This window comes from Podarcis cretensis (assembly GCF_951804945.1).
Source record: "Podarcis cretensis genome assembly, chromosome: 6".
Taxonomy (NCBI): Eukaryota; Metazoa; Chordata; class Lepidosauria; order Squamata; family Lacertidae; genus Podarcis; species Podarcis cretensis.
Window position 1 is genome coordinate 46,514,234 of NC_137175.1, and position 12,705 is coordinate 46,526,938.

The 12,705-nt window shown below is 41.4% G+C and overlaps 1 protein-coding gene across 1 annotated transcript; it reads left to right on the forward strand.

The window, feature by feature from the left end:
- Positions 1-4,285: 4,285 nt before the first annotated feature.
- Positions 4,286-10,153, forward strand: LOC307218561 (small ribosomal subunit protein eS10). Its single transcript, XM_079980946.1, has 6 exons — positions 4,286-4,442; positions 5,543-5,692; positions 6,311-6,482; positions 8,255-8,332; positions 8,912-8,967; positions 10,058-10,153. Exons 2-6 carry the CDS (start codon positions 5,543-5,545, stop codon positions 10,097-10,099), a joined length of 498 nt encoding a protein of 165 aa, XP_079837072.1. The 5' UTR covers positions 4,286-4,442; the 3' UTR covers positions 10,100-10,153.
- The last annotated feature ends 2,552 nt before the right edge of the window (positions 10,154-12,705 follow it).

Below are 12,705 nucleotides of genomic sequence, written 5' to 3' on the forward strand. Positions count from 1 at the left end.
GAAATGTACCCCTCACAGAGTGACAGCTCCCACCACCCTTAACAAACTACACTTCTCAGCATTATTTGGGGAAAATGGGCTTTTTTGTCCAATCAGAAGGCTGAGCTGGATGTCAGGTGGAGCCACATGATGCTTGATTTGATCAGCAAGAAAATCTGGTTTCCCTGTTCTCCTGGAAAGGTTGAGGAGTGGAAGCCAAAGACTATATCACTTAATCTGAAAGGTTCAATGGCTTCTATTTAACATCTAGGGTTGCTACCTCCCCCCTAACACAGGTCTATCGCTCTTAAGAGCTGCACAACAGACAAAATTGAGCAGGCACAGTTTTTGAAAGAGTGCAGAGGTGCTGGTATGTGAGAGAAGATTGGCTTATATGTGCAAAACTATAATGAATAATGTTTTCAAGGCTTGGTAGGGCTCTTGTGAAGATACAGCTCTATGAATGCCATCCTCCAACTGAAGTGTGCTTTAGGTAGACTCTGATAACTCCCACCCTTAGGACCATATTATTTATTTCATTTCATTTATGAAATGCCTCCCATGAATATACCTGAAGCAGTTAACAACAAAAACATGTAAATTACAATTTCTAGTCTGATGCAGATAAAGACTGGGATAAAAATGTCCACTTAAGAATGCTTGTTGGAAGAGGAAGGTGTTAAACAATACCAAAACGCCAATAGAGATGGTGCCTGTCTAATATTCCATGGGAGGAAGTTCCAAAGGGCAGGTGCTGCTACACTAAAAGTCTGATTCCTACATTGTACGGGGAAGACCTATTGCTCGGATGGCATCTGCAGGAGCACCTCTTTGATACAGAAAGGTGATACAGGCTTTTAGGTAGCCTACTCCTGAGCTATAAAGGCTTCGTACATTAGCACTAGTACCTTGAACTTAGCCTGGAAGCTCACTGGCAGCCAGTGCAATTATTTTAACAATAGAGTTACATGATTGTGCTATTCTGTGCCAACAGTCAAGCCATTGCATTTGACACCGGCTACATCTTCTGGGATGCGGGTGGCGCTGTGGGTTAAACCACAGACCCTAGGACTTGCCGATCAGAAGGCTGGCAGTTTGAATCCCCGTGACGGGGTGAGCTCCCATTGCTCGGTCCCTGCTCCTGCCAACCTAGTAGTTCGAAAGCATGTCAAAGTGCAAGTAGATAAATAGGTACCACTCCGGCGGAAAAGTAGACAGCGTTTCCATGCGCTGTACACCGGCCAATAAAGCGGGATGAGCGCCGAAACCCCAGAGTTGGCCATGACTGGACCTCTAATGGTCAGGGGTCCCTTTACCTTTTACCTTTACATCTTTTGGGCCAACCAGAAGATTTGGAGATGTTCGCAATCAAAGCTGGTAGAAGGCACTCCTAGTTACTGGGCTCACCTAGGCCTCTAGTAACAGGGATGGATCAATTAGCATCCCTAAATTATGAACCTCCTCTTTCAGAGGGAGTATGACCCCCTTCCAAAGCAAGTGATTGACCAATTATCCAGACTTGGGTACTGCTCACCCACAATACCTGTGGCTTGCCAGAATTCAGAATCAGTTTTTTGGCCCTCATTCAGCCACTGGCCTACGGCTTGAATGGCTTCTCCTAATTCAAGTGTTACACAGAAATAAATCTGGATACCATCATCATCATACTGATGACACCTTGCACAAAATCTTCTAATGACAGTGCCCAATGATTTCATATACATGTTACATAGCATTGAGGAAAGGATGGCGCCCTGTGGCATCCCACAGCACAGCTGCAGGGGCCAAAAAGAAAACATTCCGTGATATTCTTTGAAACCAAGATGATTCACACTTTTTAAAAAGCATACTTTTAAACCAGTCACTTTTATTTTGAAGAAAAAGCAGTCATGGGGCCCTGATCCAGAATGTGTGCCTGAACTAGATCAGGACCCTGCACCAGTTTCCCTTCCTTAGCTTGTTCTATTTGCAGTAAACATCTGTATTTTTATCCATTGCATTTCTTAATAACAATGAGAAAAAAAGAAGTACTCAGTGACTATTTTAGCTCAGTGACGCATGACACAAGTGTGAGAGTCGACCAGCAGAAAGAGGGAGGATACTGTATTTTGTTCCTACATCACTTTCTAAGAATCATTTAAGGCCCCTCTTGGTGAAAATATCAGGAACCTAGTTTATTTTAATAATTACACTGCCCCCTTCTGGTCTTCTGTGGGCAGAACCATAGTTTATGAAAGTTTCCCATACCCCAGAGGGAGAAAAGGAACTTTTGTTTAATCTTTACACATAGAAAAGCATTTTCACACATATTTCCTTGGTAACTGTATTTAAACAATCATACCAAACAATTTCACCATGGCATCTCCATAAGAACTTGGTTAGGAAGTCAAATATTTTCAATGGAATAAGGAGAGCCAAGGTCAACTGTAGGTGGGAAACCTGTTCTTCATTGCACACAGCTACTTTATCTGAATAGCTACTCACCAGAAACTACAGGCCACATAACAGATATTTAAACCTAGGGATGAGAAAAGAATTTCAAAGACTTCACTCCAGGGTAAAATAGTTGAATTAGAATATATTAGGAAATCAAGAAAGAGTCACCTTTCCCACTACCAGTGTTAAATAATATAGCAAAGATGTTTGCGTTATCACCAATTATTGCTATTGTGAATGGTCAGTATTTTTATGTTATAAGCTGTACGTCTGTAGCTCCCTTAATTCCTTCAGTTCAAAACGTTGACCCTTGTAGGGATGCAGGATCTCATGCAGCTCTACAGGCATAGACGCTGCATAAACCCCCTTGCAGACAATTTTTTGTTGCATTCTGTGTTTACTTGCGCAGCCCAATTTTCTGCATGCCCTGCATCCTGCATTTTTTCCTTGTGTAATATAACACAGCAACCCTTCCATTACTTCTTTATTTAAATGATTTATAGCCCACTTTTTAAGCACATGCTTCACAAAGCATCTCAGAACATAAATGCAAATACAAAGCCAAAAAAATAAAAACCATTTAAAATATTCATTTATAAGACTAGCCCTAAAATCCATTGCCAAACAATGAAACTGTAGCAATAAAAATTCAGGTAGCTTCAGCCTAGCAGCCCATTTATGACCCCAGCTTTTATTTATTTACTAAACTGACACCCCACCCTTGCTCCCAAAGGCGCTCAGTTTAGCCCATCAAGAGCGCCGTGGGAAAAGTAGGTCTTCAAAGCTCACTGACAGGATATAAGGGATAAGGCTTCTGAGCAGACTCTCTGATGTAGATTTTGAGGTACAGGTAGCCTGGCATTATTAAATGACATTTAATGATGATGATGATAATCTAGGGTTGCCATATGTCTGGAATTTCCCAGACATTGCCGGGATTCAGCCGTCGGAAACAGTGCCTGGGCGGAAAACACTTAAAATGTCTGGGAAAATCCAGACGTATGGCAACCCATGTAGGAAGTGTAGATTTTGGCGAATTTACTTAAAAATAGCTCAAAAACTTCTCTTTCCCTCCCTTGTGTCTGGATTTTCACTTTTTGAAATACAGCAATCCTAGGCCAGTGGTGAGAAACATACCTGTTATTTCAGCCTGAGGGCCACATTCCATTCCCAAGGGCCACATACCAGTGGTGTTGTTGGGGCCAGAGGCAAAGGTGTCCTGAGGGCCTCCACCTCTGGTGTAGGTGGTCCTTTAGGTAAATCAAATTGCTAGGGGCTTTAAAGAACACATCTAGCACTTTGAATTGGGCCTGGAAACGTGCTGGCAAGCAGTGCAACTGACCAAGATAGGTGTAGTGTGCTTTGACCACCTGGCACCCGTCAGGAATGGGAGGGAGGAGGGTGACATCTTGTGCCAGTTACGAGTTTCTGATTGGTCTTGAAAGGCAGCCCCTTGCAAGAGTGCAACTGCAGGAGCCCAATTGAAAGGCGCCAGTGTATGAATGCAACATTGTAATTGATTTGCTGCATGAATACATCAATATAGAAAAGGCCTCAGCAGCACCCAGATTCGAAGCACAAAATTGATTCAAGCCCCAGTACTTCCTTTTCCCCAAGACTGCTTTAATGCAGCAAATGCTAGGCCTAGCTGTCTTTTGCTAGGTAATGTATGAAATAAAGAAGCGTACACAACAGGTTAATTAGAGACATGGTTGCTTATTACAGTTTTGGGTCTTCATTGTATATTTATGGTTTTAAAAGAAAAGAACTTTCACAAGAAAATAAAGTAACATACATCAGAGACAGCTATAATTACAGCTTCCCTGAGTAGCGATTAGACTAGTATTTCTAATCAGACACTTTCCCTATTTCCGGGTCCACGATAGTTGAGCAGGGACACAAAGAACAGAACTCTCGGGCAGCGCAGTAGCCACCTCTTTAAACGCAAGGGTCCTTCTAAGAGAGGAAGTGCTCGCACTGCGCATGCTCCTTCCTTTCCAGCGTTCGAGCCTCTTGCCGCCGCCACGGTAAGGCCTTGCTCTGGCCGCCCCATCTTCCCCGTATCGCCCCCATCCTGTGTCTGGTCGGCCCGGCTCCTCACTCTGCTACGCCTGGGCGCCTTGCTCTTCCTCCCTGCCAGGCTCGTTTTGGCCGGAGGGGAGTCGGAGATGGAAAACGGGGCATGGATGCGGGGCGGGAATTGGGTGCCCGGCTGGAAGGCGGCAGTTTGTTAAGCCAGGCCGCGGCTCCTCTAGAGTTGGAGTAGGAGTGCGTGTGGGCTTGGGAGACTTAACACTAGCTTAGCCCTCGCGCCCGTCTCCCTCGAGGAGCACGTGCATGGTATATAAGAAGTCGATCGTAAAATGGAAGTTGTGTGTCCCTGAATGTTCTGCGAAGAAGCAAAGCAGGGAGTGGTGAGAGGTCGTTTTAGGGCTTTAAATGAAGACAGAGTTAGGCTAATGATAAAAATGGGGACTTTGCTAGGGAAGCTTTTATGTGAAACTATCTTAATAGCCTGGTATTATATGCATATTTATTTGGAAGAAAGTTGCATTGAGTTGAATGGGGTAAATAAGTATACAGTATCCAAGATGACAGCTTTCAAGTCAAAAGTTCTCAATATCATCAGACTTTACTCTTGCTGTAGTGGTTAGTGGAGGCTGCATAGAGCACCTGGTTTATATGGAACTTGCTTTTCTGAGTATTCTGCATGGATGTTGCCAGAGAAAGTGTAGGTCAGTGCAAAGGGTCCCATGTTCAATTCATATCAATATTTTAAAGAATCGGGTGGAAGATGATGAATAGAGAGAATACTTTCTGATGAATAGGGTTACTTCCTGAGACACTTCAGAGATGATGCTACTGGACTAAATGGACAAAGTCTGATTTGGTATAAGGCAGTTTGCTATGACAGGTCTTGTCTAGCGTTGCTTAAAATTGAGGCATACAACGTTTTAATGTAAGCTTAATATGCATCTTTTCTTTCATACTCTTCAGCTTCCAACAGAGTAAAATAATGTACTAGATTACTTTGTACCATTTTCTTGAGAAAATGTGTGTGTGTGTGTCTTAACTTTGAACTAAAAAAGGGGCGGCTCTTTAAAGTTTAATCTATATTTTCCTGCAGATGTTGATGCCTAAAAAAAACCGCATTGCCATCTACGAACTCCTTTTTAAGGAGGGAGTGATGGTAGCTAAGAAAGATGTTCATATGCCTAAACACCCAGAACTGGCAGACAAAAATGTGCCCAACCTCCACGTCATGAAAGCAATGCAGGTAAGGCACTGGCTTTCAACTGGTATGTTGCACCCTGACGTTAAGTGAGTTGCACCAGTGGTAGCATCACCAACATTTTCTGAATGTTGTCCATCTTTTAAAAAAATAACTCTAACCAATCCAGGTCAAGGCTTCTGTGCTTCTAATAGTTGCATAGAAGAAGTGAGTGCAGGAAGTGCAACTTTCACCTCCCTGAAAGATCTTTGCAGTAAATAAGTTTTAAATTGGGTCCTATGTTGCCAATTGGAATTAAGAGTGAGTTCTGGATCTGAAAAGGTTGAAAGCTAAGCTAGTAAGGTAGGGAAGCCTAAAGGTGCCTAACAGTTTTATTAACATAGTGGTAGGAAGAAAGGGAATACCAAATACTTGCCATATTTTACAGAACACTTACATAAACATCTGCAATCTCATTATACAACATAATCCATCTTTTAAAACTGGCGATGATTCGCTCCCCTCTCCCCATCCCTAACGATGAGCTTCCTCCCGCCTTTGCCACTAATGTTTGCATGTAGAGTTCAAGATGTAGAAAGTTGTTAGTGTTAATTAACGTTATTTAGAATTGCTGTGAACAAATAAGTACTAACGATAATTACAACTAGACTTATATCTTCTTAGTCGCTGAAATCTCGTGGTTATGTGAAGGAGCAGTTTGCATGGAGGCATTTCTACTGGTATTTGACCAATGAGGGCATCCAGTACTTGAGGGACTATCTCCATCTGCCACCTGAAATTGTGCCTGCCACCTTGCGTCGCAGTCGTCCTGAAACTGGACGACCCCGGCCAAAAGGTAAGCTTTAATTCACATTACTTGCTTGGATTTGCTGTTGACGTATTGTCCAGAATTCTTTCCTTGGATGAAGCAAGAATTACATTTTGGCAAAAGCACTTGGATTTGTGAACGTGATTCTCACAAAGTCCTCTAACTCTTAAGACTAGGACACAGACATTTAAGTATTTCTACTGGGATGTGCCTTCAACTATGTGAATGCACCGTTACAGAAGGGCAAGTGTCTGATAGGTTGCAGGTACTATGAGTTCAACTTGTACAAATTACTAGGCTATTGACTTTAGGAATCAGAATTGTTGAGTTGGAAGGGACCTCAAGGGCCATCTAATCCAATCCCCTGCAATGAAGGAACGAACAGTTTCTTGCATTCATTTGTATTTTGCTAACTAAGACTCCTTACCACTATTCATTTCTACATCCAAGACAGCTATATTTTATTGGAGCTAAATTAAGGGAGCACAGTGTTAAGAAGCCTGACTTTGCCAAATACATTTCATGGCTGGAAATGGAGGTGTTTCATTATCCTTGTAGGTGTGAATCTATTGGAGACATTGTATCTTAGAAAACTCTACATTTTAATGAAATGTTTCTAGGTTGTCCAGGTGAATCAGTCCAAAATAGTCTCTTTGGTCATATAAGCACGGTCATAAGAATGATACTGGTCAGATGCTAACTTTTGTTTTGCCTTGAAGAGAAAATAATTTAAACTTGCCACATCAAGGCCACGTACAGTTTTGAACTGTGACACATTCAGCAGAGTTCCGTTTGAATTTATTTCCAATGGTTTTTACACATGCTTTGCACTCTCATGTTGACATATTGAATAAACTTACAGGCAGTTGTATACAGTCATATACAGAATCCATTCCGGAAGTCTGTTCGACTTCCAGTATGTTCAGAAACCAAAGCGCAGCTTCTGATTGGCTGCAGGAAGCTCCTGCAGCCAATCAGAAGCCGCGGAAGCCATGTTTAATGTTTGGGTTCCAAAGAATGTTTGCAAACCGGAACACTCACTTCTGGGTTTGCGGCACTTGGGAGCCAAAACGTCTTAAGTACCAAGGCGTTCAGGATCCAAGGTATACGACTTTACTTGATTAGTTGATTCTTACATATTTGATAGTGCATTCAGTTATTAGTGGAGTGTTGCTGCTATAGATTCATCTGTCACAATAGCATAGGTCTCTCAGATCTGTTTTCAGGTTCATCCAGCTGTAAGCCCAACTATGTACAGAATTTTGACCATAACCGATACCCAACAGATGAAAATCTAGTCTGGTTTTAAATGTACAAGGGAGGCAGCTGCTTGGGATACAACAGCCATGTACTGCCTGCTTTATGACAAGTGGCTTTGTGTATCAACTTACCTTGCCAATAGAGAATTTACTGTAAGTTTAGCATTCAACACTACCAGGAATTCAGGCCCACAGGTTGAAGGCAGTGACGGTTGCTCATGCCTCAAATAATGCTTAGATCATAGTGAAGGTGGTTGTTCTGTTTTTAAGTTCAAAATGGTTAAGAGTGGTCCAAATGGATTAGCTTTTAGCTGAACTATTAAAAAATAGCGCTTTTCAAGGGAGAAATGTATTTGGTATTTTTGAAGTCCTTTACCTTGTAATAAAAATGTTTTATCAACACACTGGTACACAATGTGGTTAATAAATACTACTGACTTAATTTTAAATAATATATACATTTTTGAGGAACAACTTAAAACCCTATGACTGTTAAGCAGAAAGCTTCTTGATTGATTTGTCCTGTTTTTACCTTTTCAGGTTTGGAGGGTGAGCGCCCTGCTCGCCTAACACGGGGAGAGGCTGACAGGGACACCTACAGACGCAGTGCTGCTCCTCGTAAGTGTTTAAAACAAGAGGTTAACTGGTCTCTGCCATTGTTTTCTTGTATCTAGCTTTTCATTCATTTAAAATGAGATAGTATTGAAGTTTGGAAGAAATACAGCACGTATTGGCTAGCCTTGGGAACCAGCCAAAAGTGGTTGCTGGTACCTAGGAAACCTCCCCTATTGGGAGTTGGACAGTCTCTGAATATGAGCGCATGAGCAGGGTAGTGCAACACAGCCCTAAGCCTGGGCTTTTGCGATAATCCCTCCAGTTGTGCTTTGGACTTGCGCTAAGATAAAAAGTGAAGTGTGACATAATGGTACAATTCCCCTCTGCTTATATTCTAAACTGGTGGGAAGGTTGGCTGGGCTTGTCAAGCTTCCCAAAGTAGGAAAGGGATGCTGCCAGGGCAAGAGCATTTGTAGGGCAGGAATATTGTATTTATGCAATCAACTTGCATAAGTAACGTATGCCTAAATAATATCATGACTGTTAGCATTCTGATACTTTAAAAATGCTTTCAAAGATTATAGATACGTCTCTACGTGGTACTCCTTGTCTTGAATAATGTGGAGTGTTTTTTCTTCTCAGCTGGTGCTGACAAGAAGGCAGAGGCTGGAGCTGGGTCAGCTACTGAATTTCAGTTTGTAAGTATATATAGAATATTTAATTTTATGCAAATGCTTAAAAGAACATGTAAGCGCCTCTGACCAAAATCAGACACTTTCATATCTTCCTTGTTGAGTTGGCAACAGTATTGCAGGCACAATTACATGTATTTCAGGCTTCTGTTTATATTGCTGGGGTAATAATACGAATGGCACATGCTAATAAAGCTATCTTCTGAGTCCAATATGAATTCTAAAACAGCAGAGGGTGATGATGATTAGGCAGCACAGACTCCAGGCAAACTGTAGTCATGGGCAGCTAGACCCACATAATAACCCAGAAGCCGGCACATGTCCCCATTCCATTGAAAAATGCATCTGGCTAGTTTGGGGTCACCAATGCAGATAGAAATGGGGAGCCAAATATTCATGGGCAGTAAGTGCAGGTGTCTTCCCATGTGAGAATCTCTCTTGCTAGAGTTGCTGGATTAGACAATGGGGACAGCTGCTGCCTATTTTTGCAAATAACATTTAATGAATAATAAAAGATAGCAAAATGTTGCCAGTGTAAATCTGGGATTAATATTGAGCTACCTAACTTTCTCCCAAGGTTTTTCATTTGTTGGTTTTTTTACATTGTCACGTTGCACCTTGTAAACTCTTTATTTCCTGACCTAACACAATTTTATTTATGGCAAATTGATCCCTATGCAGTATGCATGCCCTGCCAGATAAATGCTGGTGTTTTTCAACTACTTGATAGCTTAAATGCATTGCTATGCAGTGTATTCACTTGTCCAATTTGGTGTAGAAATTTTGATAACACTTGATCTAGGCTCTCATTGACTAGAATAATTGAACTTGTGTCTGAGCTACAGCTTGCCTGCTTTTCACCTGCATGCTCTCTAGCCCTTGCTTTATAGATAAGTGCCTTTGAATGACCTTCTTGTTCATATAAATGTTGTTTTGTTGCACTTTGGCCCCCATTTTGCCTATCTTAGAATTCAGGTAACTTCTCCTGTTATTTTTAGCAGTGAGAAGAGGCAGTGATGAATCATGCCAATGAATGAAATGTGTAGTAGTTGTGGGTGCACTGATAATGTTTTCTTTTTCTTTTTTTGATTTACAGAGAGGTGGCTTTGGGCGTGGACGTGGTCAACCACCTCAGTAGAAATCTGTTGCTGTTTGGTTGCATCTTGTGTATAATAAATAGGTGAAAAATGCACTTTGTAGCTTTGAATCATTTAATTATGAAGCTTAATGGGTGAAATATTGCTTGTTTAAAATGTGGAGGATAAACCCCAAAACATAATAGGAATGATGTGTAAGATGACATGTGGTATCTTGACTATTTACTTTAAAAGACAGGTATCAAATCCTTGTGGCTCTTGCTAAGACTTCTAACTTGAAGAAAATTGGGAAAGGATTTCATGATGTCAGAGGGATGAAGCATTAACTGTTGGCATACTTATCTTCCTTATCTTAGGCCCATTCTTCCCTGATTATGTTCCCCATCTAACTGGAGTCCCCATGTTATCCTCTTTGCATCTAGATGCAATCATCATTATCTTGCCTCCTGAAATTTGATTAAGTTGTGCAGAATGAATTGAAATTTTATATGCAATTTGTTCTGGCCTTAAATTTCAGGCTTGCATAGTTCACAACTTCGTGGATTGATGTGCCACTAGCAGTCAATGTAATCCTAGTTGGGCACCATTGTCCCACAAAAAGTAAAAGCAGTCATTAACACTATTTCTTGCTTGACCTTGGTCCTGTTAGGGCAATAAATCATTAGAAAATGTCAAACAATTTAACAATTTAATACTTGTAGGTATGTTTTGTGCATAGGATTGCTGTATTGGCTTGATAGTTTTTTTTAAAAAAGCTTTGATTAACAGGGCAGGCTGCTATATTTAGCAAGCTTGTGATTCAGTCAACAAAGCATAAAAAGCTTTGCTACAGTATTGGGATGTATTTGTCATTGGGGGTTGTTGGAAGTATAGTCTCTCCTGTCCCTGAGGCTTGGTTCCATCCATTAAACTCCACAAAGGCTCACAATCTCCGCTTTACTGATGGAGAACTGAAACTGAGATAGTGGACCAAGCATTTACCAGTAACAACCATTTGGAGAGAACTGGAAGAAAAAGTGAGCAGCAAATATATGAAACCTTTTCTATTTATGAATTAGAAGTGTAAGGTACTATAGAATGCAGTTCTTAAATAAGGTTGCCAAAGATCTAGGCAGTATATAGTTTCACCAGTAGATGCTGAACAATGTGAAAGTAGGGTATAATTTTTTTATATATATAAAATGAGTATAGCTGAGTTACGGCATTTAGCATGCCAACCATGTTTGCCTCTTACTATTTAATACCCATTTTGCATAGAAGAGTGTTTGCTGTTGTAAAGCTGGAGGAAATTGGTCTAGTGTCTAATACAGTGGTACTTGTAGTTTCGAACACGATCCGTTCCGGGGTGCCGTTCGTACCCGAGAAGTCCGCAACTAGAGCGGCACTTCTGCGCAAGCACAGAGCGCGATAGAGTGCTTCTGTGTACGCATGCACAGTGAAGGGTTTGCCACGTTCGCAAGCCAAAAAGACACAACACGAACCTAACACAACATGAGGTATGACTGTACTGGGCAGTCTTTTACATGCTTCTTGCATGTATCTTGAGAACCGTGATACCATTGGTGCTAATGACCTGCTTTTTGCACAGTGTGGTGGTGATATCCTACTTATAGGTGTTACTTTGTTCTGGGCTCTTTAGAAGTCTGGAGACATTATTGGAAATCCTCAGCTTTCCTTTTTGGTGTGACTTCTTCTGATATAAGGTGTTAAGACGGAATGAGATCTCTGAAGACCATGCTGTCAGCCCTTCTGTTATTTTAACATTTATAGTTCACATTTCCTCCAAGAAATTCAATGTGGTGTACATGGTTCTCCTCCCTATTTTATTCTCATAGCAACCCCGTGAAGGATAGGTTAGGTTGAGAGACAGTGTCAGGACCATATGCTTGTGAAGATGGGCTTAAGTATGTGAGTAATGACCAGGGTTTTAGGACAGTAACAAATTTACAGTTGTGCATTGAGTACAGAATTTGGTGTCTTGAAGAAATTTGCATTCTCCTTTTAGATAGAGGTTCCAGTGGTGAGGCAGGATTCTGCTGCTCTGCATAATTCCTGATCCCTTCTCAAGACTTGCAAAAGCAGAATAAATCACAAAATGCATACAGTATATACCAGGGTGGGAAATGTAAGGTCATGGGGCCATATGCAGCCCTCCAGGCCTCTATTGGGAATCTTCCCAGGTCACGCCCCACTTTCCCAGACCACATCTCTCACAGACCATGTTATGCTGCCTGATTAGAATGTGTCCTTAAACATACCTCTTGCTTGTCTGGGTGAATAATGGAAATATGCATATGTAGAAATCTGACTTTTGTTGCTGGAATATCTGCTTCTTTGACCCACACACTTTTTCTGTTCACCCTGTCCACACTGGCATGTAACCCCTAGAAGTGGCTTGTGAAGGAATGTGGCTCTTGAAAAAGGTTTCCCATCTCTGATTCACACATACACCTACCTCCCAGAATTCAGCTCTTGACTCTCCCCAACTTCCACAGAGCATAATAGCTCTGCATGTTTACTTTTCTGTGTTTGGTAAATAATGTTGTGCTCCAACTCAACAAATTTTATTCTTTTCCAGCATCATTACTGAAATGCAATTAAACACAATATTAACGAGGCTATAACAAGAAGTACAAATATATCAGCA